The following is a 27,563-nucleotide window of genomic DNA, read 5'->3' on the forward strand; positions in this document are numbered from 1 at the left end:
TTCTTGAAGTAATGCAATTTGGTAAATCATTTATGTAAATTAAAAATAGTAGTGGACCTAAGACTGCTCCTTGAGGTACACCTGAGTTTACTGTTATCGGTGTTGATTTAGAGCCATTTATTATTACAGTTTGTTCTCTACCTATCAGATCATATCGATTCTTTATCATTATAATCCTAATAACCGAATGGTCCGAGTACATGTCAGAGTAATAAGATGGGATTATCACATTAGGATTACGTCCTAATAAGCGGTCGTTCCAATTAACCGGACGTAGAGACTAACCGGTAACGCCTATATTTTGTTGTATCGAAGTTGTTTTTTGTTTTGTTTTGACTGTGTTTTAGTTTCAGTATTATTTAAGTTTGATTGTTTTTTTTTTCTAACTATAGATAATGAGCAATGATTGTTGGTCAGTTAACTAAGAACCTGAAAGAAAGGATTTTTGTGTAAGCATACTGGCCAAGGCCAAGACCAAGGATGGCTGCCTGGTCGTGCGGTTTGCGCGCTGGACTGTCATTCAGATTTATCGATGGTCCCGGGTTCAAACCCTGCCCGCTTCCATCCCCCGTCTTCCTGCGGGAGGTTTGGACTAGGAAGTAATTATCTTCAACTCTGAAGGGACATCCGAAACATGTCAAACATTTTACAAACATCTTTTTTTGGGCTAGCTTAACCGAGCACTACGTAACAGACTTGCCTCCGGAAGCACTATAAAGATGAACTCAGGCGCCATTTCGCCATAAAAAAAAAGCGTGGTCGAGAGGCTAAGTACGCATGAACTTAGCTTGGCTACCTATGAAAGGGGTTCGAGGTTCGATACACAACTGAAGCAGATTTGTGTTTACTGAGCGCTTAAAGGCAGCACGGAAAACCTTCTCCCAGATAGGCCGACCCATTCCTTCCCACAACAGGTCCACAAATGAGAATGGACCATAGCGCGTGAAAGTAGCGCTATATAAAATCTATAATAAATAAAAATTTAAAGATGTGTCTGACTTTGCATATCTTCATCTACTCTAGAGATGTTTGGGTGTCTTGTGTTCGACGCGTCCGCGCTGTGTATTATTGTCAATGATCGTTGAATGGTGTAATACTGAGTTCTTGCTTCCTTAAGTACTCTAGACACGGGACAAGACAAATAGTACAAACTGACCTAAGTCCGTTTCAGCAGACAACATGAAGTTTATTTTACTACAATAATAATACACTGCACTCCTTGTTAGTACTACAAGTCAAGAAATAATAAACAATCCTATCCGCATAACAGCGGTATCAAGAGTATCCAATATATGTCAGTTACTAATCACGTCCGCATCTCAGCGGGTAACACTGTGTAGAAATATAGATTAACTAATACATGTCTCAAAAGACCACTGGCAACAACTGCCCATAAGTTACTTTCTAACTGAAATTACTACAGACTTTTCTAAGTCGCTACTGTCCGTTGGGGACTAAAATATTACTTGACCACACGATCCAAAGAATAACACTTGACTTCTAACTTGACTTCACTTGTCTGCTTGACTTGACTGACTGACCTCTAAGTCTAACTTAATTCATTCTACTTCCTGTTTTCTACATCAGGAATTCCACATGTCTTTTAAACTATTAACATGACGTGAACTTTAGATCATGCAATGTCAACTAAGACTGTGACAATTATGCAGATAAAGCAATCGGAGGTGCTCTAAGGTGCAACAAAAAAGTGTCTATAGTGCTTACAAAAATACAAAGCTTATTGTTATCTACTAGTTTAGAGAGAATGTATATTTCGGTAGACAAATCTATTGTGCATTGTTTTTAGCGACGGTAAAAGTAGTGACGTAGTCAGACAAACGAATGACGTAGTAGTCTAGGCGAACAAAAAGAACAATATGGCGATAGCGTAGAAGAAGGTTGTTTGGTAGTATAGGTAGATAAATAGTGACGGTTCAGAAAACTAGACAGACTTCCCAGTTATACATATAAATGTGTCATTGGCTACAGTTAAAGTCTTTATCAAGTGTATTGTTAACCTGTAATGTTCTGTGGCTAAAGTGGAGTTGTTAATGAGATAGAAGTAAAGTTATTCAAGATATTAGCCCACAACATTACCAACATTCCGAATTATGTACATTGGATTCTCCGTAGACTCCATTCATTAAAATTCCACATTGACAACAAAGAAAATAGCGATCAGGTCAGCTCCAAGAAAAACAATAAGAACCTGAATGCGTTGGTATTGGTGAGCAAGCATGTTTCTTTAAAATGTTATCTTTAGGAGAGAGTTTGAGTTAAAACTGAAGGTTCAGTGACCGATACACCTTCCACAGAAAGCGATTTCTCCTTTTTTACAGTCCATTGGAGTATGGGCCGCCAACAATAGATCTCTATAGTCCAATGTCCTGGGCCGCCAACAATAGATCTCTATAGTCCCATGTCCTAGGCCACCAACAATAGATCTCTATAGTCCCACGTCGTGGACCACCAACAATAGATCTCTATAGTCCCACGTCGTGGACCACAAACAATAGATCTCTATAGTCCCATGTTCTGGGCCGCCAACAATAGATCTCTATAGTCCCATGTTTCTGGCCGCCAACAATAGATCTCTATAGTCCCACGTCGTGGACCACAAACAATAGATCTCTATAGTCCCACGTCGTGGACCACAAACAATAGATCTCTATAGTCCCATGTCCTACAGGAACTTAACCAAGGCAAAGTCTTGTTTCGACAAGGTCCTTAGGGAATGCAAGTCGGCTGATGAGAGCAGAATGATAAGCATTGCCAGGAACTCAACGGAGTTTATTTATAATACTTATTGTAAGTAGAAGAATGTCTCTTGAAAATTCAATTACAATTTCTATATTTAGCAAGGTTTCAATGACATTGGCAATAGGCCCGGTTCCAGAGCTAACGAGGTTCTGTGCCAGACAAGAGGACTCGCTAATTAAGTTTCAGACTTACTGTGCTGTCTATTTGCAATAATACGTCATCATTGAGTAGTAAATAACAATAATTATTTCGGATTAATCTTATCTTATCTTTTATAATACAGACGTTATTTCAAAAAAGAAGATGATTACGTCCTACGCGTCATGCATTTAGTCATGCATATTAACTGTCTTGTGTTGTTTTTATTGTTCTATATATTATGCAATCGTCTGCAAATAATCTGACTTTTGTTCTTGAAGTAATGCAATTTGGTAAATCATTTATGTAAATTAAAAATAGTAGTGGACCTAAGACTGCTCCTTGAGGTACACCTGAGTTTACTGTTATCGGTGTTGATTTAGAGCCATTTATTATTACAGTTTGTTCTCTACCTATCAGATCATATCGATTCTTTATCATTATAATCCTAATAACCGAATGGTCCGAGTACATGTCAGAGTAATAAGATGGGATTATCACATTAGGATTACGTCCTAATAAGCGGTCGTTCCAATTAACCGGACGTAGAGACTAACCGGTAACGCCTATATTTTGTTGTATCGAAGTTGTTTTTTGTTTTGTTTTGACTGTGTTTTAGTTTCAGTATTATTTAAGTTTGATTGTTTTTTTTTTCTAACTATAGATAATGAGCAATGATTGTTGGTCAGTTAACTAAGAACCTGAAAGAAAGGATTTTTGTGTAAGCATACTGGCCAAGGCCAAGACCAAGGATGGCTGCCTGGTCGTGCGGTTTGCGCGCTGGACTGTCATTCAGATTTATCGATGGTCCAAGGTTCAAACCCTGCCCGCTTCCATCCCCCGTCTTCCTGCGGGAGGTTTGGACTAGGAAGTAATTATCTTCAACTCTGAAGGGACATCCGAAACATGTCAAACATTTTACAAACATCTTTTTTTGGGCTAGCTTAACCGAGCACTACGTAACAGACTTGCCTCCGGAAGCACTATAAAGATGAACTCAGGCGCCATTTCGCCATAAAAAAAAAGCGTGGTCGAGAGGCTAAGTACGCATGAACTTAGCTTGGCTACCTATGAAAGGGGTTCGAGGTTCGATACACAACTGAAGCAGATTTGTGTTTACTGAGCGCTTAAAGGCAGCACGGAAAACCTTCTCCCAGATAGGCCGACCCATTCCTTCCCACAACAGGTCCACAAATGAGAATGGACCATAGCGCGTGAAAGTAGCGCTATATAAAAGCTATAATAAATAAAAATTTAAAGATGTGTCTGACTTTGCATATCTTCATCTACTCTAGAGATGTTTGGGTGTCTTGTGTTCGACGCGTCCGCGCTGTGTATTATTGTCAATGATCGTTGAATGGTGTAATACTGAGTTCTTGCTTCCTTAAGTACTCTAGACACGGGACAAGACAAATAGTACAAACTGACCTAAGTCCGTTTCAGCAGACAACATGAAGTTTATTTTACTACAATAATAATACACTGCACTCCTTGTTAGTACTACAAGTCAAGAAATAATAAACAATCCTATCCGCATAACAGCGGTATCAAGAGTATCCAATATATGTCAGTTACTAATCACGTCCGCATCTCAGCGGGTAACACTGTGTAGAAATATAGATTAACTAATACATGTCTCAAAAGACCACTGGCAACAACTGCCCATAAGTTACTTTCTAACTGAAATTACTACAGACTTTTCTAAGTCGCTACTGTCCGTTGCGGACTAAAATATTACTTGACCACACGATCCAAAGAATAACACTTGACTTCTAACTTGACTTCACTTGTCTGCATGACTTGACTGACTGACCTCTAAGTCTAACTTAATTCATTCTACTTCCTGTTTTCTACATCAGGAATTCCACATGTCTTTTAAACTATTAACATGACGTGAACTTTAGATCATGCAATGTCAACTAAGACTGTGACAATTATGCAGATAAAGCAATCGGAGGTGCTCTAAGGTGCAACAAAAAAGTGTCTATAGTGCTTACAAAAATACAAAGCTTATTGTTATCTACTAGTTTAGAGAGAATGTATATTTCGGTAGACAAATATATTGTGCATTGTTTTTAGCGACGGTAAAAGTAATGACGTAGTCAGACAAACGAATGACGTAGTACGATAGGCGAACAAAAAGAACAATATGGCGATAGCGTAGAAGAAGGTTGTTTGGTAGTATAGGTAGATAAATAGTGACGGTTCAGAAAACTAGACAGACTTCCCAGTTATACATATAAATGTGTCACTGGCTACAGTAAAAGTCTTAATCAAGTATATTGTTCACCTGTAATGTTCTGTGGCTAATGTGGAGTAGTTAATGAGATAGAAATGATGTTATTCAAGATATTAGCCCACAACATTACCAACATTCCGAATTATATACATTCGATCATCGGATTCTCCGTAGACTCCATTTATTAAAATTCCACAATGACAACAAAGAAAATAGCGATCAGGTCAGCTCCAAGAAAAACAATAAGAACCTGAATGCGTTGGTATTGGTGAGCAAGCATGTTTCTTTAAAATGTTATCTTTAGGAGAGAGTTTGAGCTAAAACTGAAAGTTCAGTGACGGCTACACCCTCCACAGAAAGCGTTTTCTCCTTATTTACAGTCCATTGCAGTATGGGCCGCCAACAATAGATCTCTATAGTCCCATGTCCTGGGCCACCAACAATAGATCTCTATACTATCATGTCCTGGGCCCCCAGCAATAGATCTCTATACTATCATATCCTGGGCCCCCAGCAATAGATCTCTATACTGCCATGTCCTGGGCCGCCAGCAATAGATCTCTATCTCTATACTATCATGTCCTGGGCCCCCAGCAATAGATCTCTATACTATCATGTCCTGGGCCCCCAGCAATAGATCTCTATCTCTATACTATCATGTCCTGGGCCCCCAGCAATAGATCTCTATACTATCATGTCCTGGGCCCCCAGCAATAGATCTCTATACTATCATGTCCTGGGCCCCCAGCAATAGATCTCTATACTATCATGTCCTGGGCCCCCAGCAATAGATCTCTATACTATCATGTCCTGGGCCCCCAGCAATAGATCTCTATACTATCATGTCCTGGGCCCCCAGCAATAGATCTCTATACTATCATGTCCTGGGCCCCCAGCAATAGATCTCTATACTATCATGTCCTGGGCCCCCAGCAATAGATCTTTATACTATCATGTCCTGGGCCCCCAGCAATAGATCTCTTTAATATCATGTCCTGGGCCCCCAGCAATAGATCTCTATACTGCCATGTCCTGGGCCCCCAGCAATAGATCTCTATACTATCATGTCCTCTGCCCCCAGCAATAGATCTCTATACTATCATGTATTGGGCCCCCAGCAATAGATCTCTATACTGCCATGTCCTGGGCCCCCAGCAATAGATCTCTATACTATCATGTCCTGGGCCCCCAGCAATAGATCTCTATACTATCATGTCCTGGGCCCCCAGCAATAGATCTCTATACTATCATGTCCTGGGCCCCCAGCAATAGATCTCTATACTATCATGTCCTGGGCCCCCAGCAATAGATCTCTATACTGCCATGTCCTGGGCCCCCAGCAATAGATCTCTATACTATCATGTCCTGGGCCCCCAGCAATAGATCTCTATACTGCCATGTCCTGGGCCCCCAGCAATAGATCTCTTTACTATCATGTCCTGGGCCCCCAGCTATAGATCTCTATACTATCATGTCCTGGGCCCCCAGCAATAGATCTCTATACTATCATGACCTGGGCCCCCAGCAATAGATCTTTATACTATCATGTCCTGGGCCCCCAGCAATAGATCTCTATACTATCATGTCCTCTGCCCCCAGCAATAGATCTCTATACTATCATGTATTGGGCCCCCAGCAATAGATCTCTATACTGCCATGTCCTGGGCCCCCAGCAATAGATCTCTATACTATCATGTCCTGGGCCCCCAGCAATAGATCTCTATACTATCATGTATTGGGCCCCCAGCAATAGATCTCTATACTGCCATGTCCTGGGCCCCCAGCAATAGATCTCTATACTATCATGTCCTGGGCCCCCAGCAATAGATCTCTATACTATCATGTCCTGGGCCCCCAGCAATAGATCTCTATAATATCATGTCCTGGGCCCCCAGCAATAGATCTCTATACTATCATGTCCTGGGCCCCCAGCAATAGATCTCTATACTGCCATGTCCTGGGCCCCCAGCAATAGATCTCTATACTATCATGTCCTGGGCCCCCAGCAATAGATCTCTATACTGCCATGTCCTTGGCCCCCAGCAATAGATCTCTTTACTATCATGTCTTGGGCCCCCAGCAATAGATCTCTATACTGCCATGTCCTGGGCCCCCAGCAATAGATCTCTATACTATCATGTCCTGGGCCCCCAGCAATAGATCTCTATACTATCATGTCCTGGGCCCCCAGCAATAGATCTCTATACTATCATGTCCTGGGCCCCCAGCAATAGATCTCTATACTATCATGTCCTAGGCCCCCAGCAATAGATCTCTATACTGCCATGTCCTGGGCCCCCAGCAATAGATCTCTATACTATCATGTCCTGGGCCCCCAGCAATAGATCTCTATACTGCCATGTCCTGGGCCCCCAGCAATAGATCTCTTTACTATCGTGTCCTGGGCCCCTAGCAATAGATCTCTATACTGCCATGTCCTGGGCCGCCAGCAATAGATCTCTATACTGCCATGTCCTGGGCCGCCAGCAATAGATCTCTATACTGCCATGTCCTGGGCCCCCAGCAATAGATCTCTATACTGCCATGTTCTGGGCCGCCAGCAATAGATCTCTATAGGCCCATGTCCTAGACCCCCAGCATAGATCTCTATACTCCCATGTCCTGGGCCCCCAGCAATAGATCTCTATAGGCCCCTGTCCTGGGCCCTTCTTTCCATCTTGTTCCAGGTGTAATCAAACTTTCAAATGTCTTCCTCTAGTCCCAGTCGCCAGGTGCTTCTAGAACGCTCTCTCTTTCTCTTGTCTTGTGGGTTCCACTTCAATGTCCGCCTTGTGATGCTAATATTTTGTACACCGGGATACACCAACATAAAAGCTTGCTATTCAATTTGTCTCCATGATGAGAAGAGCGCATCACAAAGAAACAGGATCACACCGGCGATTAAGCCTCAAGTTGACCAGCTAACTACTGCCAAAAACAACAACAACAACAACAACCAAAAAAAAAAAAAAACGCTAACTGAAACTTTATGGTCATGTCACATAGTCGTCAGGGCTCGCAGAGATCTTCCTTCAGGGAACAGTTCCAGGGGGAAAAAAAAAGAAGAGGCAGACGGCTAGTGCAATGGGAAGACAACATAACAGAATGGACTGGCCTGCCAGTTAAAGATATTCTTTTCAAGGCGAAAGACGGAAAAGAATGGAGAAAGACGGTCAGCAGATCATGTATGGTGCCCCAACGGTTCATCAGCTTGACAATCCTTCTTTTGGAGCTAATTATATCAAACAGTGTCAAACACGTTTAATGCCCAGTGTACGAGTCTGCACTATGTAAGACAACTCTTGCAGCCCTTAACAGATATATTATTGCTTGGTTACATCCCTTGACCTAGGTACAAACCCAATTTATTTTATTTACAATAAACAGATTGTCAATATCCGGGTAGAATGTTATTCCTGGGAAGATCAAACCCCACTTGCCAGTATAGGTCAAAACAGTTAAGCCTTTAAGTTCGGGGGTTGAATATTTCGGATCCCAGTCCAAACAAGTAAGTCACTCATATTGATGCCAACAAGATCATATAAGAAAAATTTCTAAATATTTTTATTTTCAAAAAGGAATTCCTTCTCTTCTCTGCTTATTAGATTGTTTTGTTCGTAAAAAAAAAAAAGAGACTTTGTATATAAACATCTTTCTAATTCAGGTCAGGAATAAGGGGACGTTGAGGGGCTCATCAACGCAATGTGGGATGTCCATGCATCATAGGGTGATTTTGGTGTCACCGTTATAAATGATTAACATTAATGTTCTAAATTCGGTCGGAGGTTGAAATTATTTTAAGTAGGTGTTATTTAGAAATACACTTCTTTCATAGAGATCAATCGCATAGTCTAGTTCCAGTAGCGTATCAAGGTATCCGTGGGCGAGGGTTCAAGAATATATTGGTAGGCCCCTGTCCCCCCAATTAAATGAATGTAAATTCAGGCAAAACAATTGAATAATCTGAGTGCATCTGTACATTGACCATAAGATATTCCAATGCAAGTAGTGTAGCTTTTTTAAGTAAGTAATTAGTTGCATCAATTCAGCCCCCCCCCCCCCGCCCCTAACTTTCAAGTGTCGGTACTCAGTGAGTGATTGCCTGACCTATACGTTAGAAAAGTAATAATTTTTCCCCACATTCAAAAAGGTGCCGGTACGCCGTGCCGGTGCGTACAGTCACAAAAAAGCCCTGTGTATATATATATACATGTACATTGGTGTACAAAATCAACCACAATGGCGATATCACAGCCCCCTCCCCCGGGGCGCCCCTGTGTTAACTATGCGTGCATTTGATATTACATTGTTTATCCTAACCATACGAGATCTCTGGGTCAAAAATTCCTTAGCTCATTGTATTATATATGGACCTATCTTCAACACTTTCATTTTTTTCACTAAGTAAAAGTTGTGTGTTTAAGAAAACATCTAAAAAAACAATATAAAAACACTCTTTTAAAAAACAAAGCTTATATTAAGCATAGCTGTTTCAATTAGTTTGGATCAGTCTTGTAATTAAATGTGTAATAGATATAGACATATAGACTAACAATAAAAAAGCATTTGTAAAATATAAATAAAATAGGAGGAACGACCTGAGTTCGAACTCATGGCTAAAGGTTTCACAGGCTTCTCAAGGCAACACGCTAACCACTCTGCTAGTGGAGGGCTTATGGACATGGAAGAATGAATGTATTGTATCTATTTTTACGTGTACAAACCAGAGTGAGTTGATATAAGCTATCTAAAAAAAAAAGTAAAAAAAACAAAAAAAAAAAAAACAATTATAACATGTACCAACAAATAAATGCCTTGAATAATATACTGTGTTTATCTTTCTTCTTTTATGTGGCCTACTATGTTGTCAAATCTAAATTAGTAATTCTATAACAAAAAGTTCTATCTTGAATTTAAACTATTAGATGACTTGTAGATTGACTAGCAAAGGAGAAAAAAGTAAAGTTCCTCTTTCAGACAATATGGTCTATAGCGCAGACGACGTTAAGGTCATCTGTTTCTTTGGCCAGCGGTTAATGAGCAGGGCTTTATGTGGCCAGCACAAAGATCAACCGCCTTTGCTTTCCCCAACTAAAGTCAGGTACCCATTAGAGTTGAGTGGACTCATGGGCGCCCAAAAAATACCGAAATTGAAATCTCAGTCTTCACCGAGATTCGAGCCCAGGACCACAAGTTCGGAAGCCAAGCGCTTGACCACTCAGATTTAAGCTAAGTTGGCTAAGTTGTTGATTGACTAGCAAAGACTAGTGACAGGAATACAATTTAAATTGTATGAAGCAGTTGAGCCAGTAGTTCTACTAAGAAACTTTAAACTTTTGTTTGCTAAAAATATTTACAAAAGTATCAAAATTATTTTCACGGACGACTATCAGCACATTAATCGGAACATTAGTTGGAACGAAATGAAAGCACGACCGGAAGTGTGTACATTTGCGTGTCAGAAGGCAGTTGACAGTGTGTCATGTTATGAATAGATGTGTGTGACCCAGTGGCGTAGCTAGCAATGTGCGGGTGGTGCGGCCCGCACGGGGCATCCAGTGGTGGGGGGCATCAAACTGAGGACAAACTTTCTCAGTAAAACTACACATTGTAATGGCACAAATACGATATATTTGTCTATACGTTTTAGTAATTTGTTATGTCCTATATTATTTCTTAAATGAAAGTAAATGTTAGTTGTAGACCAGCTGGAATCAGATTGCAAGAGTTTTGTTTTGATCTCTGAGGGCAACTTTTACACTTTAAAAAAAAAAAATCTTTCATAATGTTACTTCATTGTTCAATGCACTAATTATCTATCTATGGCCTCCATCAGTCGCGAAGCGACTATAAATCATCTCTTGGAAATGAGATGAATGCCTGGTCTGAACGATGTCGCCTACACATCAGTTCCCCCCTCTCCGCGCAGCTGATGTATCCAAAAGGAACGGCAGTGCTGGCTACAGCTTGGGGTCAGCGGCGTCGCAGGTCTGGCGGAACTGTTCTCACCAACAGAAGAAGGGGCAAAGGCGAGTAACTGGTGCCTTAATTAGTAAGCTTCGGGCAGGAGGGGCTCGTTAGTCATGGCTGGCAACCCACCTAGGAGAAGGAAAACTCTGAATGAAAACCTCTGTTGCCTTGCAGCTGTACCCAATCATGGGAAAGGCTTCTGGAGTCAACCCTGAGAAAAAAATCAGGAGCTGGCGACCCTAAGGCAGTTTGCAGCACACAGTACTACACCATGGCACTGATTATGGACACGTTTATATTGTTTTTTTTATTTTTCTAAACTACTCATTAGTAATGATCCAATCTCTTATGTGTAGTGGGGAAGGGGGGTATCTGGGAGAAGGTTTTCCAACCGCTCAGCAAACACAACTCTGCTAGAGTCGGGATTTGAACTCAATCCCCCCTTGTAAGGTGGCCAAGCCGTAACCACGCGGTTTTATCCTCTCAGCCACACATCACTTGCTTGAAGGGAACTTGAAGTTTGTCTGTGACTAGGCAACAATGTGAATTGGCAGTACAAAATCACATGATATCCTGAAGTGGAATTACTATCCAAATACGAGCCATTTCTGAGAGACTTAATACATACATGTCCCAACAAAATAAAAAAGACATTTATTGTAATATTGTAAATGTTACATGTGTAGTGTTGAAGAATGCTGGGGTCGTGTGTCCACTTGGTACGCAACAAACATGAACAGTAAGTCGATCTTCAGCAGACAAATAAGACGTTTATTGAATAATAATAATAATACTGCAACGTCTTGGTCGTTACATCAAGATATCCAATATAAAACATAATTACATCCGCATGACAGCGATATCTAATATATATAACATGTGAATTTCCAGAATAGACTACAAGTAACGTCCGCATCACAGCGGGTAACTAATACTTCAATAATAATAGTACATATTTATAACTACTAGAAATACATGTCCCATGGCTTCGACTGCCCAAAAGATACTTCTTGACTCAAAATTACTACTTGACTCTATTAGTCATTGTTGTCCGTACCGGACCAAAGGATACCACTTGACTGAACTAAAAGTCAATTTAGTCATTCTACTTCCTGTTTCTATATCAGGAGTTTCGAGTGTCTTTCACCCTCTGAACCCGAGGTCAACATATAACAGGCAATGTCAAATGAGACTGTGACAATTATAAGTGCTCTCGAAAACAAAAACAAACAAGATTACAAAGAGAGTTTGTGTTACACAAAACTCAGAGGCGGCCCCCGTCGAAGTCGGATCCCTGTCGGATCTGCATATTCGCAAATAATATTCAAGAGGTGATTTAATTCTGATGGTCAAAAGTAATAATGTTTCAAAGATTCATTTGCCGTAAATTTAAATTTAAATTAAATAAAAAATAGTACATTAGTTTTTAGTATATTAAAACATTACAATATTGATCAAAACGTTTGGAAATGAAAATCTACACTTTTTTTTTTTTTACACTTTAAGTTTAGAAATTGAAATTCTACATCTTAATCTAGTCTATTTTAGTCGAAACTAGATCTAGAAATTCTAGATCTAGGCTCTAAAATAATTTTAATTAGAATATAAATCCAGATCTAGATATAATGTAATAAAAATCTAGATCTAGATTTAAAAAATCTAGATTAGATCTAAATCAAGATATCATTCCTTTTTTAAACGCGAGTCACATAACAATGCTTAATAAACATTACTATACCGAGTTCTTTTTTCATTCATTTGAAGAATTAATTCCATATAACGTCAGAGGAAAAAAAAACACTACGTCACACGGCCTAGCTAGACTAAAAATCACCTTCATCAATAAGAGCCATTTATCGAGTGTTCATAGACTTTGGTGCACCGAGTGCGTTCTTTTAGCATTTCTTTTAAAGAATTCATTCCATATGACGTCAAAGGTAAAAAAAAACACTACGTCACACGGCCTAGCTAGACTAAAAATCACCTTCATCAATACGAGCCATTTATCGAGTGTTCATAGCCATTGGTGCACCGAGTGCGTTCTTTTAGCATTTCATTTAAAGAATTCATTCCATATGACGTCAAAGGAAAAAAAAACACTACGTCACACGGCTTAGTTAGACTAAAATATGTTTTCATTAATACGAGCAATTTTTCGAGGGTTAATAGACATTGGTGCACCGAGTGCGTTCTTTTAACATTAGCCTACATTTAAAGAGTCCATTCATATGACGTCAAAGAAAAGAAATTCCATTACCTCACAATAGGCTAGTACCGGTACCATAAAAAAAATGTCTTTATTTACACGAGATATTTAACAAGGGTTCATAGACATTGGTGCACTGAGTTCTAATAGAATTTATTTAAAAAGGATCAAAGCCGCATTGTTTTTGCGTTTTGTCTGTCAGTCGGTCTGTCCGTCATCTTGATATAAAAAAAGAACCACTAAAAGTTATTAAAAATTGATTAACCTTTATTTTACGTTTCAAAACATCGCAATAATTTTTAGGTATGAACACAATTGAAAAGTTTATATAATAGATTGTTCCGGATGTTTGTATAAATAGTAAAAGAAAAAGAGAATTTCAGATAAATGTAATACCGTTAATTAAATTTTTTGGATGGTCTCGTATAAAAATTAGATGTACTACAGCCATGTGGAGAGATTTTCATATCTTTTTTTGGTGTTTGGATTCTGTTTTCCTTAAAAATCGGAACATAATATTAACGATAATTAGATTTTTACATGTTTTAGGTAGAAAATTAAATATACTGTAAGAGAGTAGTGAGTTAAAATATTTTTCATAAAAATCCGTAAAAACATTATTTCGTAAATGAGAAGATTATTTGTTTATTAATTAGAAGAGGGAGTTCAAACAATTATTTGGCGTTAGTAGATTTTTAAATAAATTCGGAAATTTCTGGCGACGATTTGCAAGAAACAAAATCCGGAACTTTCTTTATCGATTACAAAACTTCTATGTTATGTTTTAGCAAGAAAATTAAATGTCTAAAAAGTAATTTTCAGTAATCAATTCTAGTAAATTACTTTTTTTTTAAAGCCCTGAACAACCTATTGTCGATATTTTTAAAATTTGTTTAAAGATGAAAATACGGAACAATTTGATATTGATAACCAAATTATAGTGACGCATTGTCAAATAATATAAGTGTAATATTAGTAAATTATGCGATTTCAAACAATCATTAGGCATAATTCATGTTTTATAAAACAATATCCGGAACATTTTTACACTTAATGAAATATAAGTCAGTATAGAGATTTTGATTTAGCATTAATATGCTATTTACATAAAAAACGGAACAACATATTATTGATAATGTGTTTTTGCAACGTTTTGCATGGAAATTGAATGTAATATAAATTAGAAGAGCAAACAAACATTTGTTGGGGTGGATTAGTTTTGCACAAAAAAAAATCCGGAACAATCAATTTTTAGATACTTAAAACTATTGAGATGTTACGGGAGGAACATTAAAGTGTAAATCAGATTTTCAATAGCTTTTAGAGTTCTAGTTTTTTTAATCTAATCGTGACGGACAGACCGACCAACAGAAAAAACGCACAAAAATAATCTTCTTTTATTCGGATGGGGGGCACTAAACAAAAAATAAATAAAATCTGATTTTTTTTTTAAAGTTTAAGGAATTGGTTTAGTACCTGATCATGTAGCGACGTTACACTATAATGGGTACCTGACTTAAGTTGGGTAAAACAAAGGCGAGTGGTCTTTGTGCTGGCCACATATCACTCTGCTGTTTAACCGTTGTCCAAAGAAGCAGATGACCTTAGCATCGTCTGCCCTACAGATTGCGAGGTCTGAAAGGAAAACTTTACTTTTGTACATTTTAGCCCAAAACTTCCACAGGACGACGAGGGATGGCAACGGGCAAGGAACGTCACCCGGGACTCGAGACCCCCTAACGACAGGACAAAGCTGATACTGCAATACCAGGCAGCGTATTTGAAATTGCTCTATTGATTTATATTACATTCAAACTCCTTGTTGTTGTTTCTTTTTAACACTGAGATTTCGAATTTTTATAAGTAGCTTCCATTTATTGTGATTACTTTGACACTCACAATGGATTACATTTCTCTTATCTTATAAAAAAAGTATCTTATCCTACACGACTCCATGTGTTCATTAATTAGAGAGTTAAACTCTGCATTGCTTGCCTGGCTAAATTAATCATGTTCAAATGGCACTAGGTAGGAAGGAGCACTTGTATGAGTTTATCTTAAGATATCATCATCATCATCTTTCCTTTGAGTTCCTCGTGGAACATATGGGCTCAGTAAAGACAACACTCTCCACGGTCGCTTGCTAGTTTTTTAATGGCTTCCTAGCTCTTTCCTGTCCTCTCTGCTTCATCTAGTTTACTGCGTCGCCATGTTCTTTTTAGTCTTCCTCTACGTCTTTTTTATTTGAGGGGCTCCACTCTAAGGCCTGTCTATCTTAAGATATGGTTTTTTAAAAAGTACCTTATTAATAGTTAATAGGTTACGAAGCAAGACTTTATATTTATTTCCGATATTAGAAAAGTTTAAATATTAGAAGACTTAGACTTAGTTCCTCCAGCCTCTTTCGGCGCATAGAGCGGCAAGCTTTGTAAACAGAGACAGGTTATTGGCGACTTCCACGGCCTCTTCCTAGCTGGTGCTCAAGGATTTCAGGTCTTCTGAGAAGGTGCAAGGCCATGTTAGACGTGGACGACGTTGCTTTCGCTGTCAGGTTTTCGGCTTTAATGACATTGAATCCATGACAGCCAACGTTATATTTGTCATCTCTCTCTCTCGCATCTCTTGTGGCCAACGTTATATTTGTCATCTCTCTCTCTCTCGCATCTCTTGTGGCCAACGTTATATTTGTCATCTCTCTCTCTCGCATCTCTTGTGGCCAACGTTATATTTGTCATCTCTCTCTCTCGCATCTCTTGTGGCCAACGTTATATTTGTCATCTCTCTCTCTCGCATCTCTTGAGTTGTGTTGTAAGGGTGCTGTGACAGATCGACTAACCAAATCCTTTCACTTTTTTATTTCGATCAGCACCTGTTCTTATCAAGAGAAAGGCCGGTCTATTATTTGTATGTTATCCAGCTTTTCTTTGGTCGACCCTTTCTTTGTGTTCCCTCCACTGTAGCTCGAAGAATGACTTTTGATCAGTGTCGGACTGGGTGTCAAAATCGGCCCGGGCATCTATATTTCGTCCGGCCCATAAATTGTATATTATATGATGGACATCCAATTCTAGGTCAACATGTCCTCAAAATCATTCTGTCAAGTTTGATAATGTATCGATAGCTGTAGACGTGCATACAGTGACTATAAATACGTCACTCAGAGGGCCTTTTTTGTAAGAGAATACTAGAAAACCTTCCGCAATTTAATACGTGCCGTAGTGACATCCATGCGACATTTATCTTATAAAACAAACCTGGTTTTTTTAAAAAAAGATGATTACTGTGGTCCTACAGGCCCATTTAGGTACCTGCCCACCGGGCATTTGCCCGAATGCCCACATAGCCAGTCCGCCCCTGCTTTTGATAGTGAGTCTTGTCTTACACTATGACCTAACTGTCAGGGGAAGGTATAGCGAGAATGAATGTTAGTTTGATATTTTGGTATGATTGTTATATCCCCTTGTAGTGAATGTGAATAGCATTGCACGTGTTGTGAACTGAGTGATTAAGTCTTGCGTTGAATGTTGAATGTGCGAGAGAGTGTGTTAGGTTAGTAAGGTCTTGCTCCCGGTCCAGGAAGGTTGGACGTTGTTTCCTAGACTCATAGTATTTAGAATAGAGAAATATTGTCTTGGGCTTGCTACGCCTATGATTAATCGTAACATCTACAATTTGCTTTAGTATCTTATCAGTCGGGTAGATGCCATCACTGCATTTTACTTTGGTTCAGTAGCAACAGCCAAACGTGACATTTGCTTGACAATTAAGCCTCATTCCCAATTAGACCGGAACAATCACAGGCAAGAATGTGGAAATGCGAGAGGCGGATGTATGCGAGTGTGGTGGTGGTCGGAAGAAAGTTTCTTTGAATCTGTTTTGTGTGTGTTTTTTTTTTTTTAACTATAGGCGAATACCATCGGTGAATCAGAAGTCTGTCATTGCAAACTGGAAGACCGATTGACGTAGTTTAGAAATGATTGTAGGGGGGAGAAAGTGCAGTTGGAAAGCGAAAAGTTTATTTTTGATGTAACTTCTATAAATTTTAAGAATACTAGTCAGACTAGTTACTACCTGTCGGGGATTGATTTAAGTCGTTTTTGTTTTGTCTCTCTTTTTTTTTGATCTCCCTCTATTTTTCTCTCTTTTTCTCTCTCTCTCTTGATTGCTCTCTCTTTTTTTCTCTCTCTTTTTTGCTCTCTCTCTCTTTCTCTTTTTCTCTGTCTCTCTTTTGCTCTCTCTCTCTTTTTCTGTCTGTATTTTTTCACTCTTTGTTTGTTTCTTTCTTTTTGTCTCCATATTTCTCTCTCTCTTCCCTCTTCCTGTCTCTCTTTGTATGCCCCTAAGAGCTCCAAGAGAACGATATCTCTTATAGTTTTCTTCTACATGAATATTTCTCCAGGTTGTTATTGAAAGAAATGGTTATGGATATAATCAATCCACTGCCTATAAAATGTGTTAGACACATAGTTTGGTTTACAATCGGACAATAGTAGACAGACTTTGTTCGCGACATTTAATTGGCGACATAGGAATTGGCTTAGAGATTATTGATCTAGCCTTTTAGGACAGTTTCTGTTAAGCTCTTGAAGGGATAACATCGCTTTTAATTACTTACTCGACTGTGACCCATTCTGTATTCAAGTTCGTAAATCTACTTCATTACGAGTGAACTTAGTTATTGTGCCTTGATCCTTTGTTTGTGACGGTTTTTGCTTTAGTATTAAAACTCGCATCTGTATTTCAGTAGCTCTGGGAGAGGGTTGAACTGCTGTATGGGCCATATCGCTCTGGGTAATGCCCAGGCCTGTATTTCATATCTACGAGATGATCTATAGTGGCTTCATAACTGAATGAGGCCATAACATATATTTTTAGAACCACTGTAAACATAGAGCGGTCTTTTTTTTTTGTTGTTGTTGTTTGTCCTTGTCCTGCTTTAAAGCTGCTCTTGCAACATTGCAGTTAATAGTCTGCAATTATATACAATTCTGACATTTCCTTCTGTTTGACTGCTTGACCTCAATTATTACTAAATGACGGCGAAGGGGGTGGGTAAGGTTTGACAGAATAGTACAGACATACATATATAACCCAGTTAGACGTTAGTGGAGAGACCCTGGGCAGACGTTGCTATATTGAAACATCACAGCAGACGATCAAATATTTAACTTTTTTTGTTACTCCATTTATCAAAAATGGGTCACTCGGTTTATTTTTTCTGTGTTTGGACTTTAACTCTATGGGGTAAAAGTAACATATATTAGTGTAACATAACACATATTAGCGTAACATAACACATATTAGCGTAACATAACACATATTAGTGTAACATAATCAACACATATTAGTGTAACATAACACATATTAGCGTAACATAATCAACACATATTAGTGTAACATTAGTAACACATTATTTACATGTAACTTTATTTTTCTAATTTTACAATGTATCCTATATGCCATTTGCCATATATATGTTTGTGTCAATTTCGTTATGTTGTTAATTGTTAAACATAAATATAAATATGCATATTGAAATTACCACAATTAGCATTACAATAAGTAGATTCATAAGGGCTTTTCATTTGCAGCTGATCTATGAAATAAGAAGTCGGGAAGCATACTCTTTTCATGAATTGGACCATAAAGAGATTGAAAAGCCTAAGTACAATTAGAACCAAAAATATTTGTAGAAAACTTATGTAATAACAAAGCTTATCTAAGGAGAGGAACCGCAAAATTACTGTCACAAATCTTTATATTGTATATTATATTTTCACCAGATGACACAGTTGCGGGTAATACATAATGCCGTTTTTTTTAAATCGCGCACACGATCGTCGTTTTTCATATCGAATGACACCCCAAAAAGACAATTTCGTCTATATTTCAGAAGATTTTTAGGAGTTTTCATGAGAATTTAACATTAATAATTTCAGGAGATTTTCAGGCCTTTTACGTACATTTTGCAATTTCAGGGGATTTCCAGAACTCCTGAAAAATCAGGAGGACGCTGGAATTTAAGTTATAATAGTTTACTTTAAGAATTTACACCTAGACTTAGCGCGGGGCTTATGAAAGTGCGGGGCCTACTGCGGTCGCATAGGTTGCCCTGGCCTAAGGCAGGCCCTGATTGAACGTTCCTCTCACTCACTGAACAAAGTATAAGAAAATCCAATCCCTTTGTGTTAAAATAGCTCAGAAATTTGAGTCAATTTTCCTGCAGGTTTCTTCAGTATCAGCAAAGCTTGTTTACAAGAAGGAAGTCAGTGTGCCAGAGTGATGCAAACAGGAGAGATGCGCATGGATCAGTTAGATCAATTGTGCCCGTAAGTAGATTGTGCTTCGATTTAGATTCTTTACTAGTCATTTAGCCCGGCTCAAATCTAGTTTGTGTAGCAGTTTAAAAAACATAATTGAAAATATAAAATGGAATAAGAGAACGACATTGTGTAAAATGGATTGTCGGTTTATATTTGTATCGCATCAATGTCTGGTCAGACTAAGGTCATATATATATATATATATATATATATATATATATATATATATATATATTCATAGAGGGAGAGACAGACAGATAGATAGACAGATAGATATATAGAGAGAGATAGAGAGAGAAACAAATATAAATGTGTATATCCAAAAGTAGAACTAAGAAACTTTGTTTTAATGTTCATTCCGTAGAATTCTGAAATAATGGGCAGACCAATTGTAAGTCTGTCATTCATTTCTATATCTTAAAGAGCGTTAAAGTATAAAATATAAACGCAAATGCGATATATAAGAACTAATTTACTAAAGGTAAATTTTATCTATAATTATCTATATATATATATATATATATGTATGTATGTATACATGTATGTATGTTTGTTTATAGTAATCCCTTTTTATCTTAATTTTTCTTTCTCTGTCTTTCTGTATCTATTTTTTTTCTACCCCACCCCCCCTTTTAGTAAACCTAGCTGTAATCCATTTTCAGTTGTAGTTGTTTTTTTTCAGCAAGTTAAGCTCTGCCTTGAGTTGTTTGAACGCGGCCATTGCGACATGCACGAGTGACGCAGAGAGAAGCAATTTGAACTCTGGGAAGATGGGGCTAGAACAGCAGTACAACACCCTCTGTGAGTGTTTGAATAACGGGAACATCAACCATTTATTTACATTTATTAAACTAGTAACTTCATAATGACAATTTTGTATATCAGTCTCTCGATTTTCCTGATTACCTCCCTCTTTTTTTCTCTCTCTATCTTTAAATATTTCTCTCTTTCTCATTATCACATCTTCTTCTCTTTGTTATGTATGTATTCCCATTTGCAATAAACTCACCCTTTTTCGTTTTCGTAAATTACCTCTATTCATGTTACTCTCTTATGGTTTCGCAAAGTTATCATTACCGGTAGTCGTAATGGATGTAAGCATTCCACTACCTATAAAATGCTTCCTAATGTCAAGCGTCTCAAATAGCCTCTGACAACCAGTCCAAACCTTTGGCATTCATTCGTGGCTCAGATACTGAGTCCGAAGGAACTGTTTTTACAAACAAGAAAAGGGGCGAAGGCGAGCAACTGGCTACTCACCTAGGATAAGGAAATCTCTGAATTGAAACATCTGCTGCCTTGCAGTTATACCCAACGTGAGAAAGGCTTCGGGAGTCATCTCTGAGGAAAAATCAGAAGCCGACGGCCCTAAGGCAGTTTGCAGCATTCAGAGCTACACCCTGGCAGATCCTGCTACGACGCTGACCCCAAAACTGTATCGGCACTTGCCTTTCTTTTGGATACATCAGCTGCGTGGAGATGGGGGAACTGATACATCAGCTGCGTGGAGAGGAGGGAACTAATATGTGAGCGAAATCATTCCAACCACAGCTAATGCCCAGGCATTCATCTTATTTCCATGAGATGATCCGAATTTGCCCCGCGACTGAAAAAGCCATAACATTCACACTTTCGGAGTGGGCAATACCATCTAGGTGGGCAAAGAGAGGGTGGGTGCGATTTTTGAAAACGTATATAACGATTTTGCTAGAAATTTGACAGCTTGTCTTATCGCCAGAAAAAAGAGTTACTAACGCTAGTTTGACCTATATATTTTTTTCATATTGAACATAAAAAAAGTAATTAAAAATTTGGCTTGAAAACTAGAAAATATACACTCTACATCTTCGAGTATTTCGACCTTAGTCATTAGAGAATTTAATAAATTATGTTCAGGAACATTTTGCGAACCAGCTTCTAAGTCTAGATCTAATTGACTATCATTAAAATATTATAAATAATAGATTTATTTATTCGCTTAATCAGGATTTTATTTTCGGGGGTGGGCAGCGGGGTGTAGTATAATAAGTTCCATTTTTTAAAAGTCTAACACTCATAGTTATAAAAAGCTCTTCTGATTAAAATGTTTGCCATGGATGTGTCAAAATATGTAGGTCACAGATGGGGCTGCGTAGCCACGGGAAGTACTTCATTCCTCGCTAATCTTCGGAATCCAAAACAAGCCTTATTATAATTAATTTTCATAAGTCTCTCTCTTTTCTAATAATTCTCTTTCTTCTCTTTTTTTGTATCTTTCTCGTTCTCTCACTCCACCTATCTTTTTTATTTCTCTTTCCCAATTCTTTTACTATCTCCCTCTCCCTTTCATTTCCTACCTCTCTATCTCTCTATCTCTCTTCCTCTCACAAAAAGGCCCCAACCAGCATATATAATAGTTTGTTCTGTGTCTAAAAATGGAAACTCTGGAAGATAAAAATGTTTTGTTTCATTTCTTTAGGTTCCGGTGGTTGCAGCATTGCCGATATCATGAAATGTTCACCTAAAAACATGGATCAGCCTCCAGCACTAAACGAAGAAACTTGCCAGTAAGTACACTCCATGACCTCGATCAGACACGAATCATCGGATAGAAATGAAATAAAAGCATTGGCATTAGCCAACAGTGTCGCCCTCATACCAGTAAACTACTTCTCGTCGCGCACCCTATCCCTTAGTCTGTTGGATCATTGGGGCACAACCCGAGAATTGTCGACCATCTTTCTCCATTCCTCTCTGACAATTGCCATGGATAGAACCTTTTTTAGTAGCAGGGCAGTGCATTCTTTGACGTTCTTTTCCCATCTAAATGATGGGCAAGTAGCCAATACAGTTTTATATCAGGGGCGTCTCACGTTCTGCCAGGGTGTGCGCTGCAAGCTTCCCAAGGGTCACAGGCTCCTGATTTTTTTTTCTTGGAGTCTTGGAGTTTACTTTCAAAGCTTTTCCCGTGTTTGGGTAAAGCCGCAAGGCAGCACATGTTTGAATTCAGTTTCCCTTCTCTGACGTGGATAGCAGGCCAAGTACAAATAACAAACACATTTTTTAAAAATACGTTAAAAAATAACGCCTATATATTAAGCATAGCTGTCTCCGTAAAAAGACCAAGGAGGAAGTGCTACGAAGCACAGGGAGCTAGAACATCCGGTGTGTTTTCAGCAGCAGACGCTTTGGCTCGGCTGGCTTCGTAGAATGCCAGTAGGTCGACTTCCACAAAACATTCTGTATGGCGATCTAACAGAAGGCAGGAGAGCCGCTGGTCGCCCACATATACGGTATATTGATGCATGCAAACGCGACATGAGGCTCTTCGAAATCGACACTGGCAGCTGGGAAGAGGTGGCACTGGATAGATCCACATGGAGAGAGAGAGCATAAAGAAAGGGTCCCGGATTGCAGATGTCATACACAACAGAAGCAGAAAGAAGGGTGAAAATGCAACGGCGTCTGGTGATTACATATGCCCAACCTGTGACCGCAGCTGTGTATCAAGGATTGGCCTCTTTAGTCACACAAGAAGTTGCAAAGGGAAAAGGTGTTATCATGAGACGTAAAATGCCAAAGAGTTGTATCCGTTAAATTGGATCAGTCATGTAATTAAATTTATAATAAGTCTAGACTTACAATAACTAAGCATTTATAAAAAAAAAAGAATAAGGGCTAATGACCTGAATTCCAACTGATGGCTCACGCCTTCTTAGGCTTCCCAAGCCAACACGGTAACCACTCTGCTAGCGAAGAGCGTATGAACATGGAAAATTGTAGAGTTATCTATTGTTTCAATAGTCTCAATATTTTTTTTATGTTGTGTTGAACAAGATTCAGACGACAATATGTATAAAGGGGACTAATTCAGCTCTACACCACTTCAGTCAATTACAATTTCTTTTCCTTGCTGGAGATACCATACAAATTAATTAAATCTTTATAATTAATAAACGGATTGGTTATTACTTTTTATTGGTTCTGGAGTTGTCAGGTAGAAGAAATATTTGTCCAAAATTTCAACATGATCCGAGATTGAGTGTTGGAGAAATAACGTGTACAAACTTTTGACAAGACAGACGGACAGACGGACAGACAAAGTGAGTTGATATAAGTGTTGTATATATATAAAAAAAACAACAACAAAAACGAAGAAATGTTCTGTGCTTGCAAAACCAGTTTAAAAAAGCAACTTAAATTTTAAAAACAAAGCTTGGGTTTTTTAAACATTGTCCATATTTGTAAATGTCTATATCAAGATGTTTTTTTTTCTCTAGGGGTGCAAGAGAGATGAAAGTGTGTATTGCAGACGTGAGGGCTAAATGCACCCAGGAAGACATTAAGGCACAGATAGACATGCAAATCCAGTTCGCTGATTACTTGCTGACACAATGTAAATGCATGTTTTTGAGACATAAACCTTCTATTTTCTTTTAGTTCAAAGTTTGTGATAGCTGAATGATGTTGAGCTTCCTACCTCTATTGTAATAATAGTTTAATAAGAATTAACAGAGACAATGAAACAAATCTAGGCTTTTAGTTTCTTGATTCATCGAGCAATGCAAACATTACAAACCTGTATTGGTCATTGTTTAGTCTCCTTTATGGTACTGCTGGGATATGCACCACATAGATCAAAACGTTTCTGTGAAAAAAAATAATTATAGCAGCCCCACATTGTTAAGGGGAGGGGCAGTGGCTGAGTGGTAAAGCGCTTGGCCTCAGAACCGGAGGGTCCGGGGTTTGAATCCCGGTGAACATTGATATTTTATTTCGGGATCTTTAGGGCTCCTCCTATCTCTAATTGGTACCTAACATTAGAATTGGTTTGGGAAAGAGTAAAGGCGGTTGGTCATTATGCTGGCCACATGACACCCTCGCTAACCGTTGGCCAAAGTAAAAGAGAACCAGGCGGCCTTTACATTTGCTCTATAGACTGCATGGTCTTAAAGGGGAAACCTTTTTTTTTGTACAGTGTTCAGTGAGTATTTGCTATGAGTATCCTTTCACTTTAAAAACTAAGAATCGATTGGCGAGTGTGGATTAATTATGTTTAATTAATGCTTAGATTAATGTGCTTTCCTGCAGAGGTCTGGAAATACTTAGACATTAGTTGGGGATAAATAAAGGCGGTTGGTCGTTGTGCTGGCCACATGACATCCTCATTAAACGTAGGCCAAAGAAACAGATGACCTTTACATCATCGTCCCCATAGAACACAAGGTCTAAAAGGGGAACTTATTTACTGTACTTTACTTATAAATCATGTCTCTGGCTGATACGCAACTCTGTATTGTAGATGATTGTCCCACAAACTGTTCTTGCTGTCTCTGTAAATAAAACAAACTTTTTTTTTAAAATTATCTTTTCTTTTTCTAGGTGCCAGCATTACGCCAGGTGAGTTATTTTCATAATAACTTGTTCCATACTGAATGGTCACACAAATAGACTTTCACGTCTGCTTTAATACTTTAGAGCCAACTTGATTTTTTGTTGGAGCGAGAGAGAGAGAGAGAGAGAGTGAGAGAAAGAGAGACAAAAAGAAAATGAGAAAAAACAGAAAATTAAATTGGAAAAGAGACTTATGAAAATTAATACTTTTTTAAAAATAAAAACAATACCTCATTTAATGATTGTATGCATCTTGTAGAGAAGCGGGATTATTTTGCTCTTCATAACTATGAATGTTAGAGTTTAAAAAATGGAACACGACGAACATAGCACTACTGCCTACCCCCGAAAAAAAATCCTGGTTACGCGAATATATAAATCTACCATTTATAATATTCTAATGATAGGCACTTAGAATTAGATTTAGAAAACAATGCGCAAAATGTTTCTGAACGTAATTTATCAAACTCTGTAATGTTGAAATTTTGGACAATGAATGGAGCCTGAATGTCTAAATACCCGATACTGTAGAGTATGTTCATAGTAAATACTTATTAGTTTTTCATTACATAAGTTGCCTTTCTACCAGTGTGATATGTTTAATAAATAAATTAAGAAATTTAGTTTATTTTCTTGGTAGTGGGAATTTGAATAGTATAGTATAGTTAAGTAAATAAATCTACAATTTGAACTTCGACCTTTAATGCTCTAATTAATTCAACGTTATGTTGAATTGGACGTTGTCAATCACTTTGCTTTCAAACTGGCTCGTGATTTTAAACTTTTGTATTTTAAGGACGTCTCTGAATTCACGAGACTTTAATGGATACCTGATCCATGGATTTCCTATTTCCTATCCCTTAGTCTGTTGGACCGTTGGGGCACCAGGCAAGATTTGTCGACCGTCTTTCTCCATTCCTCCCTTTTTTTTTGCCTTGTTTAGAACCTCTCTCAATGGCAGGCCTGTCCATTCTTTAATGTTGTCCTCCCATCGCTTTTTCTGTCTGCAGAAGAGGCGAACAGACACAATCCATGGATTATAAGGTCTAAAAAGGGAACTTACCTTTTTTTTTACTAAACTTTGTGGAAATAGAAGAGAGGAGTTATTAATTCTTTCTTGATTCATTGACCAATGCAAAAATTACAAACGTGTATTGGTCATTGTTTTATCCTACTTTATGGTACTGCTGGGATATGCGCCACATAGATCAAAACGTTTCTGTAGAAATAAATAAACTATAGCAGCCAACATTGTGAAGGGGAGGCGGGGTGGCTGAGTGGTAAAGCGCATTGATACACACTGAATGGTCACACGAGGAGACTTTCACGCTTGCTTTAATACTTTAGCGCCAACCTGATAGTTTGTTGTAGAAACGTATGCTCTATGAGCTTCTACTTAAGACTTCAATATCCTGTAGTACCTGTAGGCTTAAGTATGTCTACCTCTACTTGTACTGTATTAAAAATTTTCTCCTTTGGAGAAGTGAATGTATGGCTCCCTTAATGTCGTCCTTTCTAAATCTTAATTATACTGTGTGTTCAATTTATTCATGAGATTTGTGGGCCATTTAAAGTCGTTTGTTTCTATTTACTTATTGCTGGAATTATAAACTCTTATGAAGCTGATATGTTTTAATAAAAATTTATATATAATTATATATAAAAAATAAATTTGGCTAGAAAACTAGAAAGTATTTCCCTTGAACATACTCCACATCTTCGGGTATTTAGGCTCTATTCATTACAGAGTTTGATAAATTATGTTCAGAAACATTTAGCGCACCGTTTTCTAAGTTTAGATCTAAATGCTGATCATTAGAATATTATAAATAGTAGATTTATATATTCACTTAGCAAGGATTTTTTTTTAGGGTTGGGCAGTGGGGTGTAGTGTAATAAGATAAAAATGTTTTGTTTCATTTCTTTAGGTTCCGGCGGTTGCAGCATTGCCGATATCATGAGATGTTCACCTAATAACACGGATCAGCTTTCAATAGTAAACGAAGAAACTTGCAAGTAAGTACACGCCATAGCCTCGTTCAGACACGAAGCGACTTTGAATCGTCTGATAGAAATGAAAAAAAAAAGCATTGGCATTAGCCATGGTCGTAACAGTGTCGACCTCATAGCAGTAAACCTCTCCTCTCCAGGTACCCTATCCCTTAGTCCCTTGGACCATTGGGGCACAACCCGAGAATTGTCGACCATCTTTCTCCATTCCTCTCTGACTTTTGCCTTGGGTAGAACCTCTTTTAATGGCAGGCCCGTGCTTTCTTTGATGTCCTCTTTCCATCTAAGTGATGGATACGTAGCTGATACAGTTTTATATCAGGGGCGTCTCACGTTCTGCCAGGGTGTGTGCTGCAAGCTTCCCAAGGGTCACAGGCTCCTGATTTTTTTTTTTCTTGGAGTTTACTTTCAATGCTTTTCCCGTGTTTGAGTAAAGCTGCTATGCAGCACAAGTTTGAATTCTGTTTCCCTTCTCTGACGTGATGGTAGCCAGCCAAGTACAAACAAGAAATAAACATTTTAAAAAAATACGTTAAAAAAAAAC

At 38.3% G+C, this 27,563-nt stretch overlaps 1 protein-coding gene across 5 annotated transcripts in view; it reads left to right on the forward strand.

Annotated features, from left to right (window-relative positions):
• Positions 1 to 27,563, forward strand: part of LOC106060688 (uncharacterized) — a 132,629-nt gene that overhangs the window by 95,622 nt on the left and 9,444 nt on the right. Inside the window, exons 1-7 of one of the 5 annotated variants that reach the window (XM_056043030.1) lie at positions 18,394 to 18,557; positions 19,540 to 19,642; positions 20,319 to 20,437; positions 22,095 to 22,182; positions 23,896 to 24,011; positions 24,998 to 25,015; positions 26,938 to 27,025. In XM_056043030.1, the coding sequence (XP_055899005.1) occupies positions 18,509 to 18,557; positions 19,540 to 19,642; positions 20,319 to 20,437; positions 22,095 to 22,182; positions 23,896 to 24,011; positions 24,998 to 25,015; positions 26,938 to 27,025 (581 nt within the window). In that variant the 5' untranslated portion in view covers positions 18,394 to 18,508. Of the gene's footprint in view, positions 1 to 18,393; positions 18,558 to 19,539; positions 19,643 to 20,318; positions 20,438 to 22,094; positions 22,183 to 23,895; positions 24,012 to 24,997; positions 25,016 to 26,937; positions 27,026 to 27,563 lie in introns of those variants that run through there. The other 4 variants (XM_056043032.1, XM_056043029.1, XM_056043033.1 and 1 more) reach the window with 4 other exon arrangements.

Source organism: Biomphalaria glabrata, chromosome 10, assembly GCF_947242115.1.
Source record: "Biomphalaria glabrata chromosome 10, xgBioGlab47.1, whole genome shotgun sequence".
Lineage (NCBI taxonomy): Eukaryota > Metazoa > Mollusca > Gastropoda > Planorbidae > Biomphalaria > Biomphalaria glabrata.